The sequence below is a fragment of the Haliaeetus leucocephalus genome, unplaced genomic scaffold, assembly GCF_000737465.1.
Source record: "Haliaeetus leucocephalus isolate CR32 unplaced genomic scaffold, Haliaeetus_leucocephalus-4.0 Scaffold626, whole genome shotgun sequence".
NCBI lineage: Eukaryota > Metazoa > Chordata > Aves > Accipitriformes > Accipitridae > Haliaeetus > Haliaeetus leucocephalus.
The window spans coordinates 392,562-416,623 of record NW_010973062.1 but is presented as its reverse complement, the minus strand read 5'-3'; the positions used below and the strand labels follow the sequence as shown (position 1 = coordinate 416,623).

The window sequence follows — 24,062 nt, the reverse complement described above, 5'->3', positions numbered from 1 at the left end:
GAAATACTTGAGGGGAGGAGCAAAATCGAGTAGGGTAAATAAGTAAAAGGATTTTTTTTTTTTAATTAGATATACAGATCTGAATATTTACTTTGTTTGAAGTAATTTGATTTTTGGAACCCGTAGGATTCCATGGGTGCTTTCAGTCTCGTATCTCTCGAAGTGGGGCATGCTTGTAGATCTCCTGTAATGTTGGAACTTTGAGGAAAAAGTGCTATTATGGTGGTGTAGGTAATGAAAAGCATGTGGACCTCATCAGTCCTGTAAAACTAGCAGATAAAAGCTAGCATGTCTCGTTTCTGTAGAGGGATTACAGGCACAATCAGTGTGTCAGAGGAACCAAACAAATACAACCTTGGCATATGCTTGCCAGTGCTGTGTTTAAAGTCATACATATATTACATGCTTTGTCCACTGATGGCAAGTGTACAGGGGAGTTAGTGTGTAAATTTAAGGATTTCACTCTGCTCCCTTTCAGGTAGGATCTCTCTAAATCAAGGATCTCTCTAAGGCTTCCCAGTTTGTGTTTCACACCTGGTCCATGCTCATTATGCCTCTTATACCACTGCAGTGGTTAAAGTCCTAACGAGAACTACTGGGCAAACTTGAATGCCCTGTACCTTTTTTTTTTTTATTACAGGTGTTGCTCTTAAAAACATAGTAGTTCTACCTTTACATTTAGATGATACCAGTGAAATTCCGTGAGCTTTGTTATGTTTATTATAGGGAATATGTTTAAATAGTACGAATATGTTGTAGTAATGTTGCTTAGGGTTTGGGGCGGGGCAGGGGAGTGTGTTTTGGTTTTTTTTTTTCCTAGAAAGTGAAAAGCATAATTATAATCACTGTACATTTCACAGTTTCTTGAAAACACACAATTTCACAGTTTTTTGTCTCAGAAATGTATGTGGGTTTTGGTTTGGTTTTTTTTTTATTGTTTGTTTGGGTTTTGGTTTTTTTGGTTGTTTTTTTTTCCTAAATCATGCCATATAAAAGCAAAAACCCACTTGCAGAACCCCAGTGTAGTTGTGTGCTTTAGTGGCCTGTGGGTGCAGTTGCAAAACAGTATTATGAATACTAAACCAGAAACGGGCTCAAGGGGGAGGTATGCAAATTCATGTAGGAAAAGTTTACAAAGGGCTACTTAAACACTAAGATCTGTGGCTTCAAAAGTCCCTAATACATGGACTCTGGAAGCTGGAAATGTGTACCAGAGGAAGCACCACTATATGTTTCCTTATATACTTTCTCCAGCCATCCGCTGCTAGCTGGTGCCCGGGATGGCATTTTGTGGACCAGTTGTCCTTACACGTTAGCCCAGTGGAGGCTGGGACTCGTCATGAGATGGAGATAAATGGTTGACAAGATAAGCATAGAAATAGAAACAGCATAGTAGAAGTAAGTGTGTGGTTTTTGTCTCTGGCAAACATATCACACCTTCCTCCCGCCCCCCACCCAATTTTGTAAACTTCGAAATGTACAAAACCAACTAGGGGATTGTTCTCCCTAAACCACTTAAATTTAAAGGGAAAGGAGAGGAAAACAAATGTAGTAAGTTAATTAATATAACAAAGGCTTTATGGCTGTGAGTCTGCATGTGCCTTAATTTCATTTCAGTGGTTATGAGTATTAACTAGAGTAAAGTTAAACTTGCATGTGAACTTCCAAAAAGGAGAGGCAGAAAGAATGGTAGGGAAGAAAGTGGAATCATTATAGAAGACACACTTTGCAGAGGTGAAAGAAAGCTGGTTCTTGGAGATAAAAACTTTAAAAAGATTAAAGAACAACTTGTCTCAAAGGAAAGAAAACCTGATAGGGAAGGAAGAACAAGTGAGGATTCGTACGCACGAAAGCGTCAAGACACTGCCTTTGCATAGAGGAGCACCGTGTTGTTGTAGGCCCCCCTCTGAGTAAGTGTCTTCTGCTGCGTGCTCTGCAGTATCAAAGCCCAAGTGAATTTCTTTTTTTTTTTCCTTTTTTTTTTTTTTTTTTTCCTTTTTTTTTTTTTAATTGTATAGAAGTTTGCTGTCAAAGTGCAATGACTTTTTAAATGGGTGATAGTTTACTGTTAGTTTAGGTTTGTTAATTTGAAATATTGTTTGTTTATTTTTGTTGAATTGGAAGAGTGTAACTTCTGGAGAGATCTATCCTGACTCTGGTATTCCTGATGATGAATGAAGGTCATTGATGCTACATTTTCAGGTGATAGAAAACCTGGCAATGTTTCAGGCAGTTCTGGAGATGGACAGGGATTTGGAAAGTCTTGGTTACAGGATGTGAATTAATAGATGCACACAGCAGGGATAAGTGCAAAGTGTTGACTCCATGAGCAAACGATAAGCAGGGACCAGTAGTGCAGCAGTTTATGGAAAAGGAGGTGCAAGATTGTGGTAGATCTCAAATCCAGTATGAGTCGGCAACATCATGCTCTTGGTAAGGAAGCTGTGCCCTGGGATTTATGACCAGTATTATATCTAGCAGTACAGGTAAAGTATCTTCCTGTTCTGTTTTGTACCTGTAAGGTCTCAACTGGAATAATGTTCCAATTTTGTGCACTTCCAAAAAATGTTGATCAGCTTCAGACTCCAGTGTAGCCCATCAGGAACATTTGGGTCTTGGGGGCAGGGAGAGGAAACTATTTCTTACTTAAGAAAAGGGGGAGGGGAAAGGATTTGGGGGATTTTATTTTTTGGGGTCTGACAGAAGAAAAAGAGGCATGAAAGAGAGACTTAGCGTAAAAAGGGACTGTGCACACAGATATAAACTGACCTACTCTCCTCTGGGAAGCAGTGGATTTAAATTGTACCAGAAGATGTAAACTTGGACTTCAGAGGGGAAAAAGCCCCCCTGTAATGGTAAAGGTAGCTTGCCCCTAGAATACATTTTCAAGAATTTTGAAATTTCTGTTGTTGAGCTTAAAACAAACAGATACAGAACAACCTATCCAACATCTGTCAGGAGTGGTTAAGTTTAAATTGATTCTTACTTGGGGGAAAGGATGCAACTTTCATAGTCCCTTCATCCACATTTTCCTTGTACAGAAGAGGCTGAAGAACCTTTGGGTCTTCTCTGTCCACGTATATTCTGGCTGTGTGTGTGTCTGCCTGTGCTTGTGCATTTAATAAATGTGGCAATGGCGACTGCGTTTTGTGCAGTAATTTGTCCTGCTGTCATGCATTAAATGTGCCCACAGTGTAACAGAGTATGCCCCTTGAGAGAGTAAAGGAGAAGCACAAGGAAGGTGAACTGTGGGGTTTTAAACAAGTAGAAAGGTGGTGGCAGTTCTGGGCATACTCCAGCAGATGTCTCAACCATTGGACCAGGTATGTCCACTGCTGAGGCAGGCTTTCCCTGGATTCTCTGCATCATCGGTGAGAAAGGGAGACACCGTCAGATGGTGGTTCAGCTAGAATTGGATGGTTCACCTAGAATTGGTGGTTGCTTTTCTTCAGCTACACAGAGCAGTATTTCTGGAAGAAGATGCACGATGAAACTAAGCCTTAATGAACCAGTTAAAAACATTAAACACTTATGGACTATTTTGGTTTTTTTTTCTTTTTCAGTTCTAAGATAATAGCAAGTTTTCACTAAGAATTCGGCAAGCTCTCAGAGTTGTGTGCCAGCCCTTTTATCACATTTGGTTTTGCTGAGACTCTCTTTGAACTCTGGTTTCAGTCTTCTGTGGCAACCAAGGCACCATACAAACTGCATGCTCAGTCTAAACTGCAGAATGGATGATGTCAAATGGGAGAGAGAATATTAATAAAATAAAAAAAAATTTTAAAAAAGGGTTTTGAACATAAAGCTTAAGTAGTTTGATGTTTTGAAACAGAGCTTAAGTATATACTTAGTATTTTACTAGCTTTGCAACTTGGGTGCTTCATGATGATAGAGTATTTTAAATGGCAAAATTTTCTAGTGAGCTGTCTGAGCAGCGAGTTGTTTAACTCGGTAGTAGATCTAACTATACGCTCTTTGTTGTGATTTTTCCTCCCTGTGCTCACGCCAGTGAATTGTGACGACAATTTTTCTACTTGCCTGTTATCAACAAACTATTCAGCTAGCTTCTTTCTACCCAGATAGACATCAAATCAAGAGTTGTTGTTTTTTTAGAAGTTCTCAATTGAGTGACCTGATATATCAGTGGAAATTTATATTTCCGCAGAGGTCATTTTTGCCTTCTCTCCTGAGATCCAGATTGTGCAGGATGCTGTGCTGACAGCTCTGGCAGTTCTAATCAGTTTGCTCTGATGCTGCGATCACGCACTTTTTTTTTTCCTCGTCTCCCTCCGCCCCCCCACCCCCAAATGCAAACTTAAAATGCAGTGGGTTCACTATGACTCGGGATCAAGATTTAAAGGTTTTCAGCCATTGGATTTTCTAGTGGCTAGTTTGTCCCAGTAAGCTGTTAGACATACATCTGGCACACAGAAAATTCAGTGATCAAAGTGGTATATAGGCTGTGGGACTATGTAAGAGAAAGCTAGATCTCTTCATGGTGAATACCTGATATATTCTCTTTTGGCAGTTTTCCTGCTAGGCAAGTAAATATTCTGTAGCCTCTCTGATCTTTGTCCAGCTCTCTGGATATGTTTTGTTGAAGATTATGTTTTGTTGTGTGCCTTCAGCTGGTGTTCTAGTTGCCATGTGGCTTGTTTCAGTGACTGCTCAGAGGGCGGAAGGTAACCACACCAGAATAATACTCCCACAAAGAGCTTGATGTATAAATAGCTGCAACGGCTCAAATAGTTATGCTGCTGCAAATACCTTGATTAATTGTTATCTTGGCCACCTAAGAATGGCATCATGGGTTTTTAGTTGCTTCTTGAATCCTGCATAGCAAGCATATAACTTTCTTAGGAAGAGTGTTGGTTTTAACTTAATTTTGCTGCACAGTTTATTTGGAACACTATAATATACTTTCTGCATGTAATTATGCTGACTAGCACTAGTATTAACCATTTTATGGTACTCCCTACGGTCTTTGTAGGAGTGATAAAACAGATGTTAAAAGTTGTGTAGAGAGTTAATTGGATATACAATATGAATGTATGAAACACAGTAAGCAATATGATATCATTGCTGTTAGGCTCATGTTCTTTTTCTGCCTTACTCCCCTTACTGCTTATTTGCGTTTCTGCATTGAATTTGTACTATTGGATTGCTGCAGGTTTGCTTGTGGTTTTTTGGAGAATGGGGAGAGAGAAGTTGTGTGGGTGGGGGGGGTGTTTTTCTTTTGTGGTAAGTGCCACCCTCCTGTGTCATATTAGCAAATGGCAGTTAGAATGTTAGCGAAAATGAGCCAACAGGAGTGGACCTGTGGAGAAAAACGCGTGGTGCCAAGGTCCCCGTGCAGTTCAGAAGGTTCTGCTTTGAGCAGGCTGCAGTCTGGCTTTGCAGGCTTCGTTCCTCGACAGCTGAATACTGATGAGGGGAGCTACCAAAGTGTGTCTTACCACTTGGTTTTGCCTAGAAGTCCGGTTCGTGGGCCCCAGTACCACTCAACAGGACGAGCGACAGCAGATTGAGTTGAGACAACTGGGAGATGATCTTCAAAAAGGCACTCGTGATCCAAATGGAAAATGCTAATGTACACACCTTCACTGGACGCTTCAGTTCTAGACGATACCATTTTCCTTGTTTTCTTAAGACAGCGAGTAGCTGAGAAAGGGGCGTCCTCTTGAAGGGTTTGTCTCCCTGCTGTGTTGCTGTGGGGATGAAGGTGATGAGAGTGTTTGTAGTGCTGGATCTCAGTTGTGTCTGTGCTGCCCCTGTTGTACATGAATAGCGTGTTTGCAGACCTCTGCACTTGTAAACCATTGCTCCGCTGCTATGTTTTGATATCTTTTCTGCTAAAACTTTATGGGATTGAGCTGCGCTTGCCACGTGGTTCTGGTGTGCCTAGTCTCTTTTTCATGTCTCTCCTCAAATCCCAAATTTCTGGGGAAGCCTCTAGGGTAAGCAGGTAAGGTACTGGAGAGGAAGGTAAGCCCTGATTCCATGGGAAAAAAGTCAGAGATGGTTGAAGGATTTCACTCCTCTACCTCAATACATACCTGCATGTAGCTCAAATCAGTAGTACTGTTTACTTCTCCAGAACTCTCAGTGGCTCACTGTTACAGCTGCTCTGAAAACTCATCTCAAAGAAGTTACTTTTATTGTCTGTATTCTTCCATAAATGTCCACAGTATGTTGCCCTGCTTTCTGTTTCTGTTAGTTTAATTTTTGTTAAATACCCTCTTTGCAATTCAGCTTATGACATGCACATTTGTTAGGAGGATGTTTAAGACTGTTTTAATGAAATGTCCTTAAGCTTTCCTCCTCTTTCACTTCAGACCAGAAATAAAAAATTTCTTTTCCCTACCTTGAAAACTTCTAAAGTTAAATAAGGGACACGTTTGTTAAGTGTAATTTTTATAAATCTAATAAGCATGGGCATCTTTTTTTCTTATTTTAAACACTATAATTGAATAGAAAACGTTTTCCAGAAACAGTCAAAATGTTTTAAGAAACTTCACTTTTTAATTTATTTTTCCATCTCTTTGCAGATGTATTTGTCAGGCCTTACATCAGAAGATCTCTGTTTTGGTTACTCACCAGTTGCAGTATCTCCGTGCTGCAAATCAGATTCTAATTTTAAAAGATGTAAGTGAAATCAGTGTCTGTACTTTTATATCTCTCATACTTTCTAATTACCCTTTTTAATCTAAGATGGAAAAAACCCAGTTAAATATTTTTAGTTTTTAAATATATTTTCTGTCTACTAATGACCATATATGTTTTAAAAGTTTTATAATTAATGGAATAAGTTGATTTTTCTCAGCATACCTTCCTGAAAAATCTGTTTCTGAATTTTCTTATGCATATATGTAATCTTACATACTCATTTTTATCTTACATATGTATAATATACTGTGAGAGAATTACTTATTTTGAGACTATGTTAATGCTTTGCTTTTATTCTTGTTTCTTACACTTTTGTGTGAATTAAGAAATACGTTGATTTTGCAACCAGTCCCTTTTTTAAATTAAGGCTGAGAAGTGGTCACAGATACCTTTGAGAACAAGCAGGCCTTCAGCAAAGATGGTTCCTTTCAAACTTTGTTGTACCAGATATTCACGGGTAGAGGGGAAATGCAAAAACCTGAGCTGGTTTTGGTTTTTGTTTTTTTGTTGGTTTTTTTTTTTTCCTAAGATTGTGTAGCGAAGTGCATGAAATTACTTTTGATGCATCACAAAGTTGCAAAAAAGGATGCTAGCTGTCTTTTTCTTCCATTCAGACCTCTTTAAAAGTTACAGTAGCTTTCTAGAAATAAGTTTGTGATAGAGCTGTAAGAAGTGTGGAAATAGTCTGTGTTGCTCCTTGTAGAGCTCTGTGAGGACCAGAAAATTAAGCTGCTGTTTACCCCTAGCCTAGAGTAATTTAAAAGATCGATGGTTATGTATGTAGTTTAACAGCTTGCCTTAAAACTGCATGGCTGTCTCCCGCAGCTTCTCCAAGGAGATAATTCTCACCTGGCTGTAACTGGGACTTTTGTCATCCCATTTGTTATGCTCCTTGGCCTAGTTAGCTGTCGGGAAGGGACTGGTCAGAGGGTGAAGAGCTTGTTTCTGCTCTTCTAAATGAGGAACTGATAGTTAGAGGCTTCAGCCCCATGCAGTGGGATGTGTGCTCAGCAGCTGCAGAACCCCAGAGGCAGCAAGGATAGATAAGAGAAATTGTCCTTTACAGAAAGTGTATAATGAAGATAATCAAAGCTTATATTAATTGTAGGGTAAAATGGTGGGGAAAGGTACCTATTCAGAGTTCCTGAGATCTGGCATCGACTTTGCTTCCCTTTTGAAAAAAGATGAGGATGTAGAACAGCCGTCAGTTCCAGGAACTCCCAACCTGAAGTCCGCCCGGAGCCGAACCTTCTCAGAGTCCTCTGTCTGGTCCCACGATTCTTCTGCCCACTCACAGAAAGATGGAGCAGTGGAGCAACCACCTGTGAGTGCTCAATGAATAGATGTGTCTCAATTCTTGTCTGGCTGGTTTTTAACTTGAACTTCGATAAGGGTTTTCCCTGCTGCATTTGAATTTCAGGGATTGTTGGATTTCATTAGCAGGTGAGAGCTTGCCCATGGTGGATCTGCCCAGCGCTGAGGGCAGGCATCCCACAGCTCTGTGCTGTTCAGTTCAAACCCAGCAGGGTGAGTTTGTTCAGGTTCAGCATCAGGTCTGCTGGATGCAGGAAGCATTCCTATAGATGTCCAACGACAACGCACTGTGCTTCCTTCATCCTGTCCTCTGACAGTGATGCTTTAAAGGGCTAATACCACTGTATTGGGTGGGTTTTGTCTGTTCGTGCAGTGCTGAGCTCAAATTAATACTTTCCCTGAAATCCTGAGCTCTGGGAAGTGCATGCAGAAGTGGTGGCTTTATACAAAGTCTACATTTGCATGACTGGCATTAACATACCCACATGATCTTGAGCTGGCCCTGAGAGGGTAACCTGGGGACACCACTGCATTGCTCTCCCCATCCCTTCTGTTGGTGAAAACAGAACGCTTTGTGTGGTACCAGCTTGACTTTCAGGTACCTTGTTATTTCTTGGTCTGCACAGTGCAAAAGCAGCCATAAGGTTTCTGTACCAGAGGTGCCCTTCTGCTGGTGTGCTTGCATTCACACAAAACAGTGCAGGAGCCCTGTAATCCTGCTAGGCTTGCGCTAGCACTGCATCCGTGGAGCACATGGAACAAATGGAACAAGTAATCCCTGTGTGTCCCTTATGATTGTCACCTTTATGCTATGGGTATATATTATTTCTTTTTCTTTCCTATAATGAAAAGCTGTGAGATAAAAAAAAAAAAAAAAAGCTACAAACTTTTTTTTTAAACCTTTTTTGAGGAATGGTTTTATGCCCAAAAGCAATAAATTTATCTGATATTATCAATGTCCCAGTGGTGACTCCACTATTAAATCCACAATGGTGTGCCAAACTTTTTAGCAGAATTAGAGCTGTTGTACAGAGGAGGAAGGAGGCTGGAGAAACAAAAAAACCAAGATAGGTTTCTTTTATAGGCGAGTAGGTGGGATTTCTTTTTTCATGTCTACGTCAGGTCTGTTGATTCCACTGCTCTTGTACAGCTGCATCTGCTAACAACAAATCAAGTGTTATGTGTCCACTGAACTGGCACTAGTTTTTCGATCACATATACTGTAAAGAAAAAAAACCCAGAATTTTGTTCATTTGAATTGTTCTTTTATCTTCTTTATGCCTGTCTCATTTTTTCCTTTTCTGTCTTTCAGTGTCCCCCATCCATTGTTTGCTTAATATGATTTCTCATTTGTCATTTTACTTGTTTTCCCTATTAACAGAGGCTTTGTTGGTACTTACAAGGAGGTGATTAGAACTTTATAGGTAATTGGTTGCTCTGGGCATATGTTGATTGATTTTGGTGCATACTTGCAGAAGAATATTTACTTTAAATACTTTTCTGAAAAGGAAAGGTTACACGCTGCATTCTGAAAACAGAATCTTGCCCAAGTCAAGGTCTTAGTGTCTAGAGCTGTTATGACCGAAGGTAGTGTATAAGAAAAGAAAAACCTGGTTTAGCAGTCAATTAGAGTAAATATTTCTGGCTGTAAATGAAGTCATGCTGTGATGCAATTCAAAATAAAATCCTCACAGTGTCAATTTGCAGAGTAGATTTTTCAGTATTACTGCACTGAGACTAATTTTTTTTGTCAAAGCTATAGTTTGATATTTAAAGTTTTTATATGCATAATTACTTTATCTTCTTATTTAATTGTTTGCTAATTCTGAAACATGACTTTCAAGTGGCTTAGTCTGAATCTGTAAATGCAAGGTTGATGTTTTTTATTCTGGGGATCTTTTTTCAGGCTGAAAACGCACTGGCTGCAGTGCCAGAGGAGAGTCGCTCTGAGGGAAAAATAAACTTTAAGGTTTACAGAAAATATTTCACTGCAGGAGCAAACTACTTTGTGATTTTCATACTTGTAGTATTCAATATTTTGGCACAGGTAAGTTGTTGGGAGCTGCAAATAATACTGAATGTATTTTGGGGTTGCCTTTTTTCTTTTTCTTTTTTTTTTTTTTCCTTTTTAACATAATGTATGCTTGTTACTGTGATGTTTCATCTAAAATGTTTGGGAGCATGGTGTTCTTTAATAATTTTGTAGTGTACTCGATCAAATTTTACACATCAGCATGGAGTTTTCGTACAGCATTTAGATGTCTTGCACTGATCCTTATTTCAACAGTTTTAATACTTCAGTAAAATAATTTTACCGGCAGCGTGGCAGAGAAATTATAAGCCAGTCTAATTTTTGGAGATAGAGAACAAAATCATAAGGTGTATGAAGTAGTGTTTAACAAATCTGAACAATCACTATATTTCCAGTTGAGGAGAGTAAAGAGATTTACTGGGTTTGGAAGAACAGAGTCTGATAGAAGTGTTAAAAGAAAAATTTGTCTGCTGATAAGTGCAGGTTATGAGAAGGGCTAGAAGGAGGGTCACTGTTTAGCAGAAGAAAGTGAGGTAGAGAATAGGCAAATACTGTGTGTAAAGCAGACTGTAGCAGGTATGTAAAAGAATTTTTAAATAAGGAGAATGATTTTGAAACTCTACTGAAAGAAATGGTGAGCTGAGAAAGCTGCGTGAAGATAGCTTATTGCCTTTTTCTCTGTTTCCTGCTGAGACAGCTTAAATTCATTTCATGGAAATGATTGGTTTTGAGTGTAAAAAATAATCTATATATTTATGTTACTTCCTTTTTGGTTGTCCTTGAATTGGGTCTGTTGGAAAGAAATCTGAGCAAGATCAAATCTCTGCAGTAGACTGCCCAGAACTTTAAATTCATGTGGACAGAGGTGTATTTTGAGATAAATAACCCTGTTACTAGTTTGTAGTCACCTCTTGGCACAGAAGGAAGGTGGCAGTAGGAGTTTTTCCCTCCCTCTCTTCTCTCATCCTCCTTCAACCCTGTTTCTGGTAATTATCTCCTGTAAACACAAATTTCTGGATTGGTAACATCAGAAAGTTTGTTAATCAAAAAGCATTTTGGAATATCTCTAGTAGCGAATTTAGGAACTGAAGAAATGAGTTCTTTAATGTGCAATTAACATGCATTAGGAAGAGCTACTGTATTTTGTTTGCTTAAGTGTATTGCTTTCCTTTAGTTTGCTATCATGTAAGGTAATTTAAGGTAACTTCTTTCTTTGTAGAGGGTTCTAATGCACCTTCTAATGTGCTTTGCAAATTGCTGCTGGTCTTGAAAGACTGGATTGCATGCTTTCCTGAATATGTGATGTTTTCCCAGAGAACATGAAAGAATAGCAAGGAAATTTAATTTTCTAATGTTTTTTTCATTTTGTGAGATGATTCTTGTATTTGCCTCTTTTACTCAAGGTGGCATACGTGCTCCAGGACTGGTGGCTTTCTTACTGGTAAGTTGATGATAATAACTGGTCAGTCATTTCTGCCTTTTCAGTCAAGTGCTGTTTGTCTAATAGAAATCAGTGCTGTATAGGTGGTGGTGTTCCCTGTTCTAGGAAACTTCAGAATATGGTTGATCTTTTTCTGATCTTCACTCATTTTGTGTGTGGAAAAAAATTTTAACTCTATGCCGAAGTGTAGCCTGTAATAGCTTCTACTCACGGTGTGATGCTTGACAACATCAGTTCATGGGATCTTTTGAACTAAAGATTTCAACAGAGTTGAATCTAGAAACAGTTAAACATACTCATGAATATTTGCAGAATGTGATTTAATGATCGTTATCTTCTGTATGCATTTCCACAGGGCAAATCATCAAGAAAAGTTGAACATCACAACAAATGGAGATAATGGAACAAATGAGACTGAACATCTAGACCTTAACTTTTATTTGGGAATTTACGCAGGTAATTACACATGCATGTGTGTCTGTCTAAAGAACTATTTATTATCTGACCTATTACAGTAAACAGTTTTGAGAGGTGTGAAACAATGGCAATGTGGGGAACTGTGATTTCAAGCAGTAACTGAGTAATGTCTTAACAGATTAGGAGCCTCAGTCTTGCCTCCTGACTAAATTAATTGGGATAAATAAAATAAAATCTAACGAAAGAAACAGGTTGAATGCAGACTCTTAATTTGCTTTGCTTGGATTTTGGAAAGAAAACTAGGAATTGAGTATTCAAAAAGTCAGTCACTGTAAGGTTGTGGTTATTGTCTCTACTAATAGGTCATTGAGCTAAATCTTCAGTCATTATATGGATGGGCAAGAGGGATTAGAAATGGATCTTCATTCTGCGCTGTTCTAAAACTTGGCATGGCTTCACTCCTTCTGAAGTGCCATAGCAAAAGAACCAGTTTTTAAAAAGTATCCTAGATGGGTATGCAAAGCAGGATGTTAAAAAACATTTCAATAGGTAGTCATATGCTTCTGAATATCCAGAAAAGGGCATTGATCCTTGTGTTCAGGCATCCAAACATCTTGAAATACTGCTCTGAAATGTAGTAAAAATTGGCATAGAAAAAGCATGTGTAGAAATATGCTCTCAGACTCTGCTATTTAGCACTCCTAGTGATGTACAGTTTTGTATGGCATGGTAATTTCTTGATGGAGATGTAAATGATAGGTCTGAGAATACTAGAAGAATATGCATTGAATGTTTTCAGAAACATGTCTCTTGGGTGAGAGGCTGGGTGGAGGATTTTTTGTTTGGGTTTTTTTCAGGAATCCACATGATCGAAGTGCTTGACAGAAAACATTGTGCTTGGCCTGGGAAGCAACAGTTTAGGAGCCAGATAAACTTGGCTCTTATTTTCTCTGTGTAATGTCTTATTTCATGAGCTGTTCCAATGGACTGCACAGTATGATTAAGTGTGGAAAACTTGGCTTTCTCTGACCATATAACCTAAACCACGTTATGGAAAATTTTATCCTTTAAGGCAAATGTTGTTCTAGATAGCAGAACAGCAAAAGTTACCTTTATATTGAAATGTTTGGATGGCTTAGTGAGATATTTGCAATAGCTGAACAGACAGCATTGAGTTACCTACACAAAATTGTAAGTCAAGTTGAGAAAGTTATAAAAAGATAGTACACTTCATATGAAGCACATAATCTACCTTACCTTTTTCTATAACATCTGAAACTGTATAAAATAACTGAGTGTTTTTATTTCTGATTCTCAATGTTTGGAAAAAGAAAAAAATCACCATGGTAGTACCTTCCTAGTCCTTGTTGTTTCTGTGAGACAAAAAGTTAGAAGACTAAAATTTCTGTTTATGGGAAACATCATTGGCCAGAACTGAGGTACCAGTTCCACACCTTTTCTATAAAGTGAACATGCAAAGTCTTTGGCTCTCTTATACTGACGTGGTAAGCTTGTAAACGGGGAAAGCAGAAGCCTTTGGTGTGAGACAGACCAGATGAAGGACTTGAAAGTAAGTCTCATTCCTCCCCCTTGTCCCCAGTCATTGGGTCTTTTCAGGTGATTCGTTTGGTGAGGGTCATGCCAGCAGCTTCCTGTGGCTTCCAAGCCTGATTGAAGTTGTACAGAAACGTGGGGTTCCCAGGACATGGTCCCTCTGCTCCCATCGCTCCCACGGACTGCTGTTAGGCATGGGCTCTGCCACAGCCGCCTGCTTAGTATCTCTTCCGTTCCCTTTTTGCATGACCCAGCTTTCCTGTTTGGGTACGTGCAGTTACTCTTGGAAAAGTTTTCTTTTACCTGGCCTTGAGTATAGCAGTCATGACAAGGCAAACAAGCTCTCATCCCAACCATGTGCTCTTTTCTTAAAAAGAGCACCACACAGAACATGGGCAATAAACTGCAAGCAGACAAATGAAATAGTAATACCTTTTCTTGCATCCTTGGAGGATACAGTAGTAAGCAGGATGGAATAACTGGTTGACTTAACCACTTCATATAATTTAAAACCTCACTCTTTCCCACTGTTACTATAGCTCTACCTGAATTGCATCCAGTTTTAACCTGTCCTTAGAATAGGCAATGTTTTATGTTGATTGTTAGGGTCTAACTTAAGGGTGTCCTCAAGGCCTGAGCATCTGGGCTTGTGGTGGCTGTGCTTAGTTTCTAGAGCAGATCACCTGGAATCTGGAAGCACTGCCAAATGTAAGGTTAACACCTTCACTGTTCGCCTTCATTGACTGGGAATTTGGGCAGCCACATTAAAGTTTACACACAGCAAATAGAGCAGCAGCAATTTCATCATTCTTTGTTTCCATCTTTTGCCCTGTAGCACCCCTGTCTTGTATGTGGAGATGTGCCCAGGAGAAAGTCAAACAGTCTGCAGACCGATTCCCTAGAAGGGCTCTATTTCACGTGGCATAAGGGATGCATCTTATACTATGTTAAAGAAATACACATAATTTCAATGATTTGATGTGGTTTACAAGGGGAAGAGTGGCATGAGTGGTTTGGGCTGATTGAGAATAACTCAAGGTTGTCTCTAAATAGCCGTGTATATATTACTTGGTTAATACCTGCTGGCAAATGTTGAATCTTCACAGTGACCTCTGCAAGCCACAATTATACACGGCACTGTGAAATGAATTTCTTAGCAGAGCTGTTATGCAGAAGGTTTTAATACAGATTTATTTCATGGGTTAACAGACATTTCCTACATTTCTATAAAGTACCAATATTTCAAACCAAAAAAGAGCAATTGTTTAAATTGATGATATGATAGTAACTGAAGCTAGTGACAAATATAAGGTGTCTATATTCTGTGCTCAGTCTGAGTCTCTAAGCTTAAGTTTGGATTCTTGCTATATACAGAGGTCAACAAAATTTGGTTTTAGTTCAGTTTTATTTTTAAATTATTTTCCTTGTGAAAGATCCATATCTGTATGCATGCTTTGTCTGTGTTTTTTTTAATTTCAGGTTTAACGGTGGCTACAATACTGTTTGGCATAGTAAGAAGTCTTTTGGTGTTTCAAGTTCTTGTTAATTCTGGTCAGACGTTGCACAACAAAATGTTTCAATCCATTTTGAAAGCTCCCGTCTTGTTTTTTGACAGAAATCCTATAGGTAAGTTTAATAGTAAAAAACCCCTTAACATTTAATGTACCTCATTGATTATGCTAACTATACTATTTCTGGGCAATTATGATTTATAGTATTTTTGCACATTTGTGGGGTTTTTTTTTTGCTACTTTTACTTAAAACCTTTAAATTTAACAGTGTGGTCTTTAAAAGTCAGAATGTTGGCTGCTTATTGAAGGTTGATCTTACTCTCTTCAAATGCATTCTACAGAAAAATGAATTACATGTGGCTTTGGTGGTGTACATTGACCTGCTAGTTGCACTGCTGTTCTGATTCAGTTACACAGGGGTTTCTTCCATATGCTGAATGTATATGCATGCATTTTGTGCATGCACTTTGAAAGCTTAACCCCAACAATTATTTGCCCTTTTAAAAGATAATTTTAAGCATGTATGGTAATTCACAGTTTTGAGAAACTGTGTAGCTTACTATCCTTCCAGAATGCACAAAAGCTTAAAGCATGCAATTTAAAACTGTAATCCAGATCCTTATGTTCTTCAAAAGAAACAAGAGAGAAGCTGGAGCAGAGTGAAGAGAGTGGGGAAGTGTGGTGGTACAGATTTACTAGCCAGTCTTACATGAGAAACAGAAATCTGATGGTCTTCGCTCCCTTGAAGAAAAGGAACATAGGCTTGTTCTCATAGTTCCAGAAGCCATTTCATGATTGTAAGGATATATATAGGAATGGCTTTATTGTGTCAGAGAAATTAGTAATATTTTCAGGAAGAAAAAAAACTTATGTGGAGAAAAGGTTTATGTCCATAATATAATGAATGAAACGTGTAATTTCTCCCTTAGAAAAAAACCCTACAACTGCAGAAGTTTAAGGCAGTGTTATATGGTCTGCTTGTACTGTGAGTCTGTGGTAGTGCAAATTCAAGGCCAATGCAAAGAATTAGAAGTGAAGCCATAAGCTCAGGACACAGGTTAGTGGAGGGCTAGTGAGAGCACATACATCAGAAAAAAATCGTAGTACTGATGGGGGTTGTTGTCAGATAGGCAGGGATTTTCCTCCTCTTTCTCTCTCTCTCTCTCTTTTTTTTTTTTTTTTTGGGGGGGGGGGTGTGCAGCATGTGCAGTAACTGTATTTTTGAGGGAATACATAATCATCTTGTAAGAATGCCCGTAAAGCTGGCTCATCATAACAAACTAAGAACTACAGAGTAAATATCAGGGACAATATAGAGTAATAAATAACAGTTTGCTTTGTAACATACTGTGAAGCTCAAATTAGTAGTGCTTTGTAAAAGTGACATTCATAAAACCTGCCTATTGCTGGTATTCACACACTGTCGTGACTTACAGATGTGTGTTTCTATTTATCAGCAGATATTTTATAAAAGAAGATTAACTTCAGTATGCATATGTTTCTTTCCCTTCATCTTTCTTTTGGTCATGGTAGCATGCAAAGGTACTGCTGTTCTGATCTATACATCTTTTGAAAAAGGAAAAAAGAAAAGGGAAAAGATGACATGTGAGAAGATGCTCTTGTTCAGAACTGCTACATGGTGCAGTTCTGAAATTCTGGTTTTAACATCTCTGTTTCATTGTCTGATTTATGTCCGTGTTTTACTGTGTATTTATCTTTTAGAACTTCAGATGCTATTTTTTTGCATTGGGGTGAGATTTGTTTAAGTAAAGTCTTTTTCTATTTTTTCTTTATTTTTTTAGTATGCCTTACTGTGAAAGACACACTAAAAAGAAATGGAAATTATTAAAGGCTCCTTTTTCTAGGGTTGTGATTGTAATAGCCAAGCCAAACTATCAGATATCATATCCCATATTAGTAAAGCTGATATTGCAGTGTCAGATCTGTCATTTAAGTGTCCAGCATGTTCTCAGTATTTGTGTGAGGTCGCTAAGACCTTAGCAGAAGCAATTGCTGAACTGACTTTTGCTGGTTTATTTATCAAAAAATAATCAGCAATTAAAAAATGCCACAGTCAGTATTTTGAACACATGGTGATCCATGTTCCAAAGTCAAGGAAGGAAACTTAAGTAAATAGACATCCCGAGCTCTCGATAGTTCTTACTGGGGAAACAGACTAATGAGCAGCATCAGGGAGTCGACATTAGGAAATGGAAATACGTGGTGAATCATGACATGTCTGTCAGCTCCCAACAGCGTAGATCCAATCAGTCATGGTGAATAAATGAGATGACTTATTTCTAAAAAAATTATGCTTTGTGAATCAGTTTAGGCATGAGCCCAAGATCGCTCTTTACAGATTGCATTAGCAATATATAGGGAGGGGAAGGTTGTAAAGGGAATAGTAACGAGCATCTTACCTAGATGATACAAGAATTTAAATGTATTTTTGGAACCTGGATTACATAGCAGAGACAGAAGAGGAATACGAGGACTCCTCTCCTTTCTCCCTTCCCACCCCAAAGTATTTGTATGTACACAGATTTTGCCTCTCTGTAATTTGGCATAGATCTAAAAATAGTTATAAATTACTGTCTCTTTCTTTCTTAAGCACTTAACACTATTGAGCTGATGATCCTAAGTGACTAAAGCTTATTGTGTTATCCAGCATTCAGAAAGAATGATCAGGTATTTATGACTGAAATTCAAATTTATCAGCAGATATCTATGCAGCATCACTTAAATAGCTATAGCGAAAGCTTGATGGGAAGTTAAAGATTAAGTGGTTGTATTTGGGGCTTTATCACATCTGACTTGTCTGTGTTTGTTGACAGAACTTGGTTGTTTTTTGGAGTGTCGAATTCGACTCTCTTGAAACTTTCTTTGCTCTTCTATCCATCTCCCAGTAAGCGAATTGCATGCATGTCGAGGTATCTGTAAGGAGGAAAACGTGGGCTTTTTCTACTTCATAGTGAATGCTTTATATATTCCTCTTCGTGTGTCACTTGCAGGAATAAAAGGGTTGATTTCTGTGTACATCTAGCACAAGAGGGCAGCATGATCTGTTTTATCCCAGTTTAGCATTAAAACAGCTTGTCAGAAGGATAACAAAATTTATCTGTTATGTTTTTAGAGATGCAATTTGAGGAGTGAATTTTCAACCTCTCCACTGAGCAATAGTAATGTGGTTCCGTTCAGTTGTCCTCATTATCTGCAAGTATAATATTTTCTCTTAATCTTCTACACGGTAAGCTTTTCAGCTTCATGTGATGCTGAGTTCAGGAACTTTGTTGGCTTTGTAATAAGTGGCCAAAAGTCAGATAACCCTGTAGAGTCTGATGCGTTGGTCCCGTCAAGGAGACCTCCTTCAGCCGTTATTCCTTTTAATTTCTTTTTCAAGATGTTTGTAACATTTCAAAACAAATTTGATAGGAAGCTGGGTAAAAGGGACCAGGACTTCAGCACCAATTACTTGAATTGGGAGTTCCCTCTTTTGATATTAGTTTCTTATTGATAGTTTAGGAGATCCTAGTTTTGACAAGCTTCAGGATTTGATTCAAGATTACTTGCTTAGCTTGTAAATGAATTGTTCCTTTCTGGGATTTGGGGACAGAGATTTCTTTAGAGGAGGGATGCTAATGTATAACTGCATCACTTCCAGTAATGGTAGTTTTAGTGGAGATCGTGTGTAATTTTGAATTGCATTGAGTTTAGGAAACTGAAACTTGCTGCTGCTGTGCTGATGGGTGCTATAAGACGAATGAATGATATGCATGAATTTGTTCAGATAAAATAAGACTCTCTTCCCCCTCCAGAGATCTGTCTAAATTTCATATTGAACCAGAACCACTACAGAATACATATGAAAATCTAGCTCTTTTTTATTTTCTTTTTTTTTTTTTAAATTCTGAATTGTATCTCTCCAAATTCTTGATTCTGACAGTTCATAGAAAGAGGAGAAATATTTTGGCAGACCTTACAGCATTTCTGGCCTTTCTAGAAACAGAAAGCACTAAATTGTGTGATGGTTGTCCTCTACCTGTTAAATTAGCAGATCCCGCCCCCCCCCCCATAAATGCTTTGTGGAAGCATTAAATAAAATTGATCTCTTTGGGTGCTTACCTAGACTTTGAGATTTGACCAGGTTCTAAAGAGAAATATTTTCCTGTTTTGGCAGCCAGAAATGACATGCTGAACTGATAGCTAATAGCAGCACATAAAAGCAAGCTCCAAATATTAAAAAGATAAAAATGTGAAAGAAAGCTGTTGTTATAATGAAGAGTTTGTTTTTCTTTAAGGCATAAGGATTTTAATTATGGTGTTCATAAATCAAGTGTTGAAACACCTATAATTTGACAGAGAAAGTTTCTTTATAGGATTAAAAGCATGTTCATCAATGCACAAATGCCTATCTGCGTTTTATCTGACAGAAGCGTCAAATGTTAAAGTGTTTAAACTATATAATATTTGCAACAAATATGATATTTCAGCAGTCTGAAAATTACAATGCTGATAATGAGGTTGTTAAATTATACTCTATCAGTTGGATAGTGAAACTGCTCTAGTTAGCGTACATTAATGTATGCTTGTTCACACAAGTGATTCTGCTGAACAAGTAGCATGTTCAAACAAGAAATACTGGTCTTTAAACCCTGTGATTTACAGTAGGTGGTGTTTTGGCATATCATGCAGTTAACAAGGCAAAGCTTCATGTTAAAATATTTCGTTCGTAGTCTCATTCATCACTGATATAAATATTCAGTAGCGATGCCAGAAAATGTATTGTATTCCTGTTTGACTCAATGACTCAATTGCTTTCTTTTTTTCGGAAACAAGATCTATGCTATCTTTCTGATGCAGTTTTCAGATATTTCCTTGTGGTCAAGATGAATTCTGTGGGACTGTGAAAAACTATACCAGCTCTTTTGACAGCTTTCATGTTCTCTTAAGCTAATACAAAAAAATATGTTGTCCTTAAAGCAGCAGAGGCTTTGTTTTTGACTCTCTGTGCCAAGCTCTAAAGCACGTTCACGTGTGTGCAGGTTTGTTAGTTTATGTTGAAAAGAAGTCCCTATAGGACAGTCTTTTGTTGTGAAATAAAAACACAGATTCTCTCTTCCATGTTGGTAATCACTTGCATTTGTTGTTATTAAGATGGCAACACAATAGGTTCCATCAATCATCAAGATCCTTAACAACCGCACAATGTTGTAAATATTATGTTTGGGTGTTTGAGTGGAACAGCTCGTCACTGAAGTAGGTGTGGTAATGAAAACCTGTTAGGTTGCTACATGTGTTTAAAAAAAAAAACAACACAAACCACAACTTTAATGTTTTTTCATATAACAATGGCGATATGTACTTTAAACCTTATCAGGGTGTGATTATTAAATGACATTTTGTGGGAGTTGCTCATTTACTCTTAGTATTATCATGGCTTTTGTTAAAAGTTTAAGTAGTCTTACGCTTCTACGTATTTTATCAGCATTATGATTCTGTCAGGAACCTTATAAAGTTGATTGCTATAGGAGTAGTCTTTAAAGTTAGTAAATAGTACTCTGGAGTTATGTTTACATTTATTATCTATTAGCATAACTCAATTCAATGCTATTCTATTTTTCTTGCAATAATAATTGAATGAAACTTGGCCGTAAACTGATGAGACAAGCCCATTACATTTTCAGTTCACGGAGTCAGTGCTCACCCTATTTACGCTTAATATGGGAGATAAAATTAAAAGGTTTACGGAAAACCTGTTTGTAGGAGGGGACGAGACATTATTTGATAGGGAAATAGCGTGAAGCTTGTACTGACAACCACTTCCAAGTACAGTCTCCTGCTTTCCTGGCACAAGATTTCATGTCCCTTCACAGAGATTTTCTATCTTCTTCACATTAAGATCCCCTGGTGGGGAAAATGGCCTGCTGCGAAACTCATTTCTGACCATATGCTGACCTGCCCAGATACTGCAAAGTCTAGTTTTTTCATTTGCTAAAGCAACTAGAGAGAGAGCTGCTCTCGCCCCACCTCAGCTGAGCAAAAAGGAGGCATGGAGGAGTCGACCAAGACAGAGAAACCTAATTAAAAGTATTGGCTTTAGAAGACTGAACAGAAGCTGTTCAGAGACATATCGTTCCTGCAAGTGTAGCGGGAAAGTAAAAACACAGTTATGTTTTAGTCTTGCATAGATGGCAGACTATTTTGATGAGATTTCTGGCAAGAAGGAAGGAAATGTTGGTTGGAGACACTTGAAAACAGAGGGAGAGACTGCAATAATATCGATGAAAAAAAACTGCAAGGGGCTTAAAAAGAGGGCCTAGCTGAGGTGGTGCAGCTGCAAATAAGCTTTTGAAGATAATATGAAGGATGAGAGGGGTTTTTTGGGTTTGATATTAACTATTTTAAATTTTTTTTTTTTTTTTTTGCTATTTTTAATCTGCTTAAAAATTGCTGGATGCTGCTGTGACTGCTGTGGATAGCGGGGATTGGAGGCACTACATGGATGGGACCTCCTCTCTTGCTCTTCATGGGTGCTTGTTCTGGGTGGGAAATGAGTTGGGTTTTTTTGAGAAAGGCAGAAAAACTCACCAAAACCCCACTTTCATTCCACCTTGGAACAAGGCAGAAGCATTTCCAAAAAAAATTGTTTTGGGGAGGTGCAGGGCAGGGATAATGAATAGCCAGGTGGTGAGAGCACGTATGTGGAACGTGGGGAAGGCAGCCCAGGTCTTCCCCTCTCTGATTTAATGTGGGCCTTGAACACATGGCTCCCCCATCCCAGGTGAAAGCCCTACACATCAGGCTTTTGGCTCTTCTGGGCTCTTTCCTCTGCCGTAACCTTTCATTGCTGTCTCTTACGGACACACAGACACAGTTAGACCACTCTGGTGTTTGCAGAAAAAACAGCCCACTTCGGTGTGTTGGTTTTTTAGGGTTTTTTTGTTGTGTTTTTTTTTTAATCTGAATGGCTGTAAATTAAAATAAAAGGAATACTATCACAGTGCAAACTCATTTCATGAGCACTGTTCTGCTTTATACTGCACAGAAATCTTTCTCCCAGATGATCCTAGGTAATCTGCACTGCAGCATCTGGGTGAATTAATTAGTCTTTTTTTTTTTCTCCTCAGATTGCCAGCATCTTGCAGATTATGCAACAAGTGAAGATTAGTTTGTGCCTGTGGTGATCTTGGAGAGTGTTTGGAAACAAAAGGCACTTCTTGATCCAAAATTAAAATTTTAGTGTAGAAAAGAATGGATGTTTTATGTGAATCTGCCTGTTCTGGCAATCCAGAATAAAAAACAAAGGATAGAAATCAACAGTTAGGGAAGCGGAGGTATTGAATCAAGCTCAACTTCAATGTGCTCTTCAGTTTAAAAACTACAAACTTGATAGAGTTAATTACTGAGCTATTTGCGAATAGTACAAGACAACATTACTTGCTTGCTTCCACCCTCTCTTCCTCAGGTGTTATTTTTTTCTGTCAGAATCACTTTGTCAGAGGCTTTTTGTTATGTATTCAGGTGAATACATATGCAGGACCTCCTTCAGGTTTTGATTTCTGATGTCATTTGATGCAAGATAATGTTATATTTGGAGGAGGCAGCATTATGACAAGGTGTATATGTTGACAGCTACCAGTCTTAAGAGAGCTTTACAACGTATTTTAAAATAGCATCAAGCATACGAAGAACTTTTTTTTAACTAGTTACTGGACAATAGTACTGTAATTACAGTAGTAGTATGTAAGGACATTAATTATTGCTTGTGGCAATACCAATCTTCAGGTAGGTAGCTTGAAACTACAAACTGCAGGTTCATGGAGGTTTGTTTTAATGTTCATTTAAATTTGGGCTCTGGTTGAACATTTTCCTAGGTAATTCTCATTTGCATCTTTTGTTTCCATAGCTTTTGATTTTGGCTTGAGCAGAGTATTTAGTTGTGGTGGTCCCTAACGAGAGGTTGTGGAGTGAGGAGACTTCTGAAATGTCTGGAGAAGCTGAGGCTGCTTTAGCTGTTACTCACCTAATACTGGGTAGGAAGTTGTATTCACAGAGCCAGCATGCGAAGCAAGTGGACTGGTATACGGGAGAAAGTCAAAGTCTTCATTCTCAACTGTTTGGTTCAGAGTAGAAGTGCGTTGTATACTGAGGGGGTTTGGTTTTGTGTTGGACTTTTCACTGCTGTAGAAGACTCACAAATGACTACCGACCTGCTCGTTTGTCTTCTAGTTGTAGCATCCCCTCATCCTTCCTCATTGGCCAGTTAAAAAAAGAATATAGATGTCACTAATACTGCTCGAACTTAAGCTTTTATCATGTGCTGCTTGTGCAACATTTATGACATTTGTAAACTCAAAGGAAGTTTAAAGTTAAACTTCTCAGAAGTTCGTGGGTTTTCTGTCCACCGGCACGGTCCTTGTCAGTTTTCATCCATTCTGTACCTGAATTTATCCTCTGCTTTCTGTGTCTGGGAATGCCACTCTTCCATCTCCCTCAATCCCTTTACACTGTCTTCTGCATGTGGCCTGCCCTCTTTCAAGTATAAATCTTCGCTAGCCTGTGTTAGTGTTGGGGCACAGAGTGCAGAATAACCTGAAGGCGCGTGGAAAACTGAGAAGGTGAAGATTTAGCACATGGACATTATTGTTGATAATTATAAGGTATAATGGATGGTAGATAGATGGCCTAACTCTTCCTCAGTTTTCTTTTTATCAGATGTGATGAGATTTCTCTGTGTGTGTGGTAAACCTGTTTTTTTCCCAATGAAGTTATTGTCTGTTTAATATGCAAATGATGCAATGCAGAATATTGCAAATTCGTGCGTAGGCAAGAAGAAAACCCTGTGCTTTGTGGTAAGTTTCCCTTCATCGGGAATACGTGTTCCTTTGTCCCTGCATGTATTCATTTCTCAGTGTGTGTGGTGTGGTTCCAGTGTTCATCAGTTTGAATGTTCACAACCCAAAATAGATACAGTTCAGTCTAAATTTTCAGGCAAAGTTCCTACATCTGTTTCTAAGATGTCATAAGTGATTTCTCATACAGGAATACTGTTTCTGCCCCATCCTTTGTAGGACATGCCCAGAGGACAGTAAGTGTTAGATGCTGGGGGCATTTGCTCAGTTTGTGG

General features: G+C 38.5%; 1 protein-coding gene across 1 annotated transcript in view; it reads left to right on the top strand.

The window, feature by feature from the left end:
• ABCC4 (ATP-binding cassette, sub-family C (CFTR/MRP), member 4) overlaps positions 1-24,062 on the top strand; it is a 144,935-nt gene that overhangs the window by 38,993 nt on the left and 81,880 nt on the right. The window contains exons 15-20 of the mRNA XM_010578329.1: positions 6,549-6,645; positions 7,775-7,990; positions 9,887-10,027; positions 11,416-11,453; positions 11,809-11,909; positions 14,904-15,050. Coding sequence (XP_010576631.1) covers positions 6,549-6,645; positions 7,775-7,990; positions 9,887-10,027; positions 11,416-11,453; positions 11,809-11,909; positions 14,904-15,050 — 740 coding nt within the window. The remainder of the gene's footprint in view (positions 1-6,548; positions 6,646-7,774; positions 7,991-9,886; positions 10,028-11,415; positions 11,454-11,808; positions 11,910-14,903; positions 15,051-24,062) is intronic.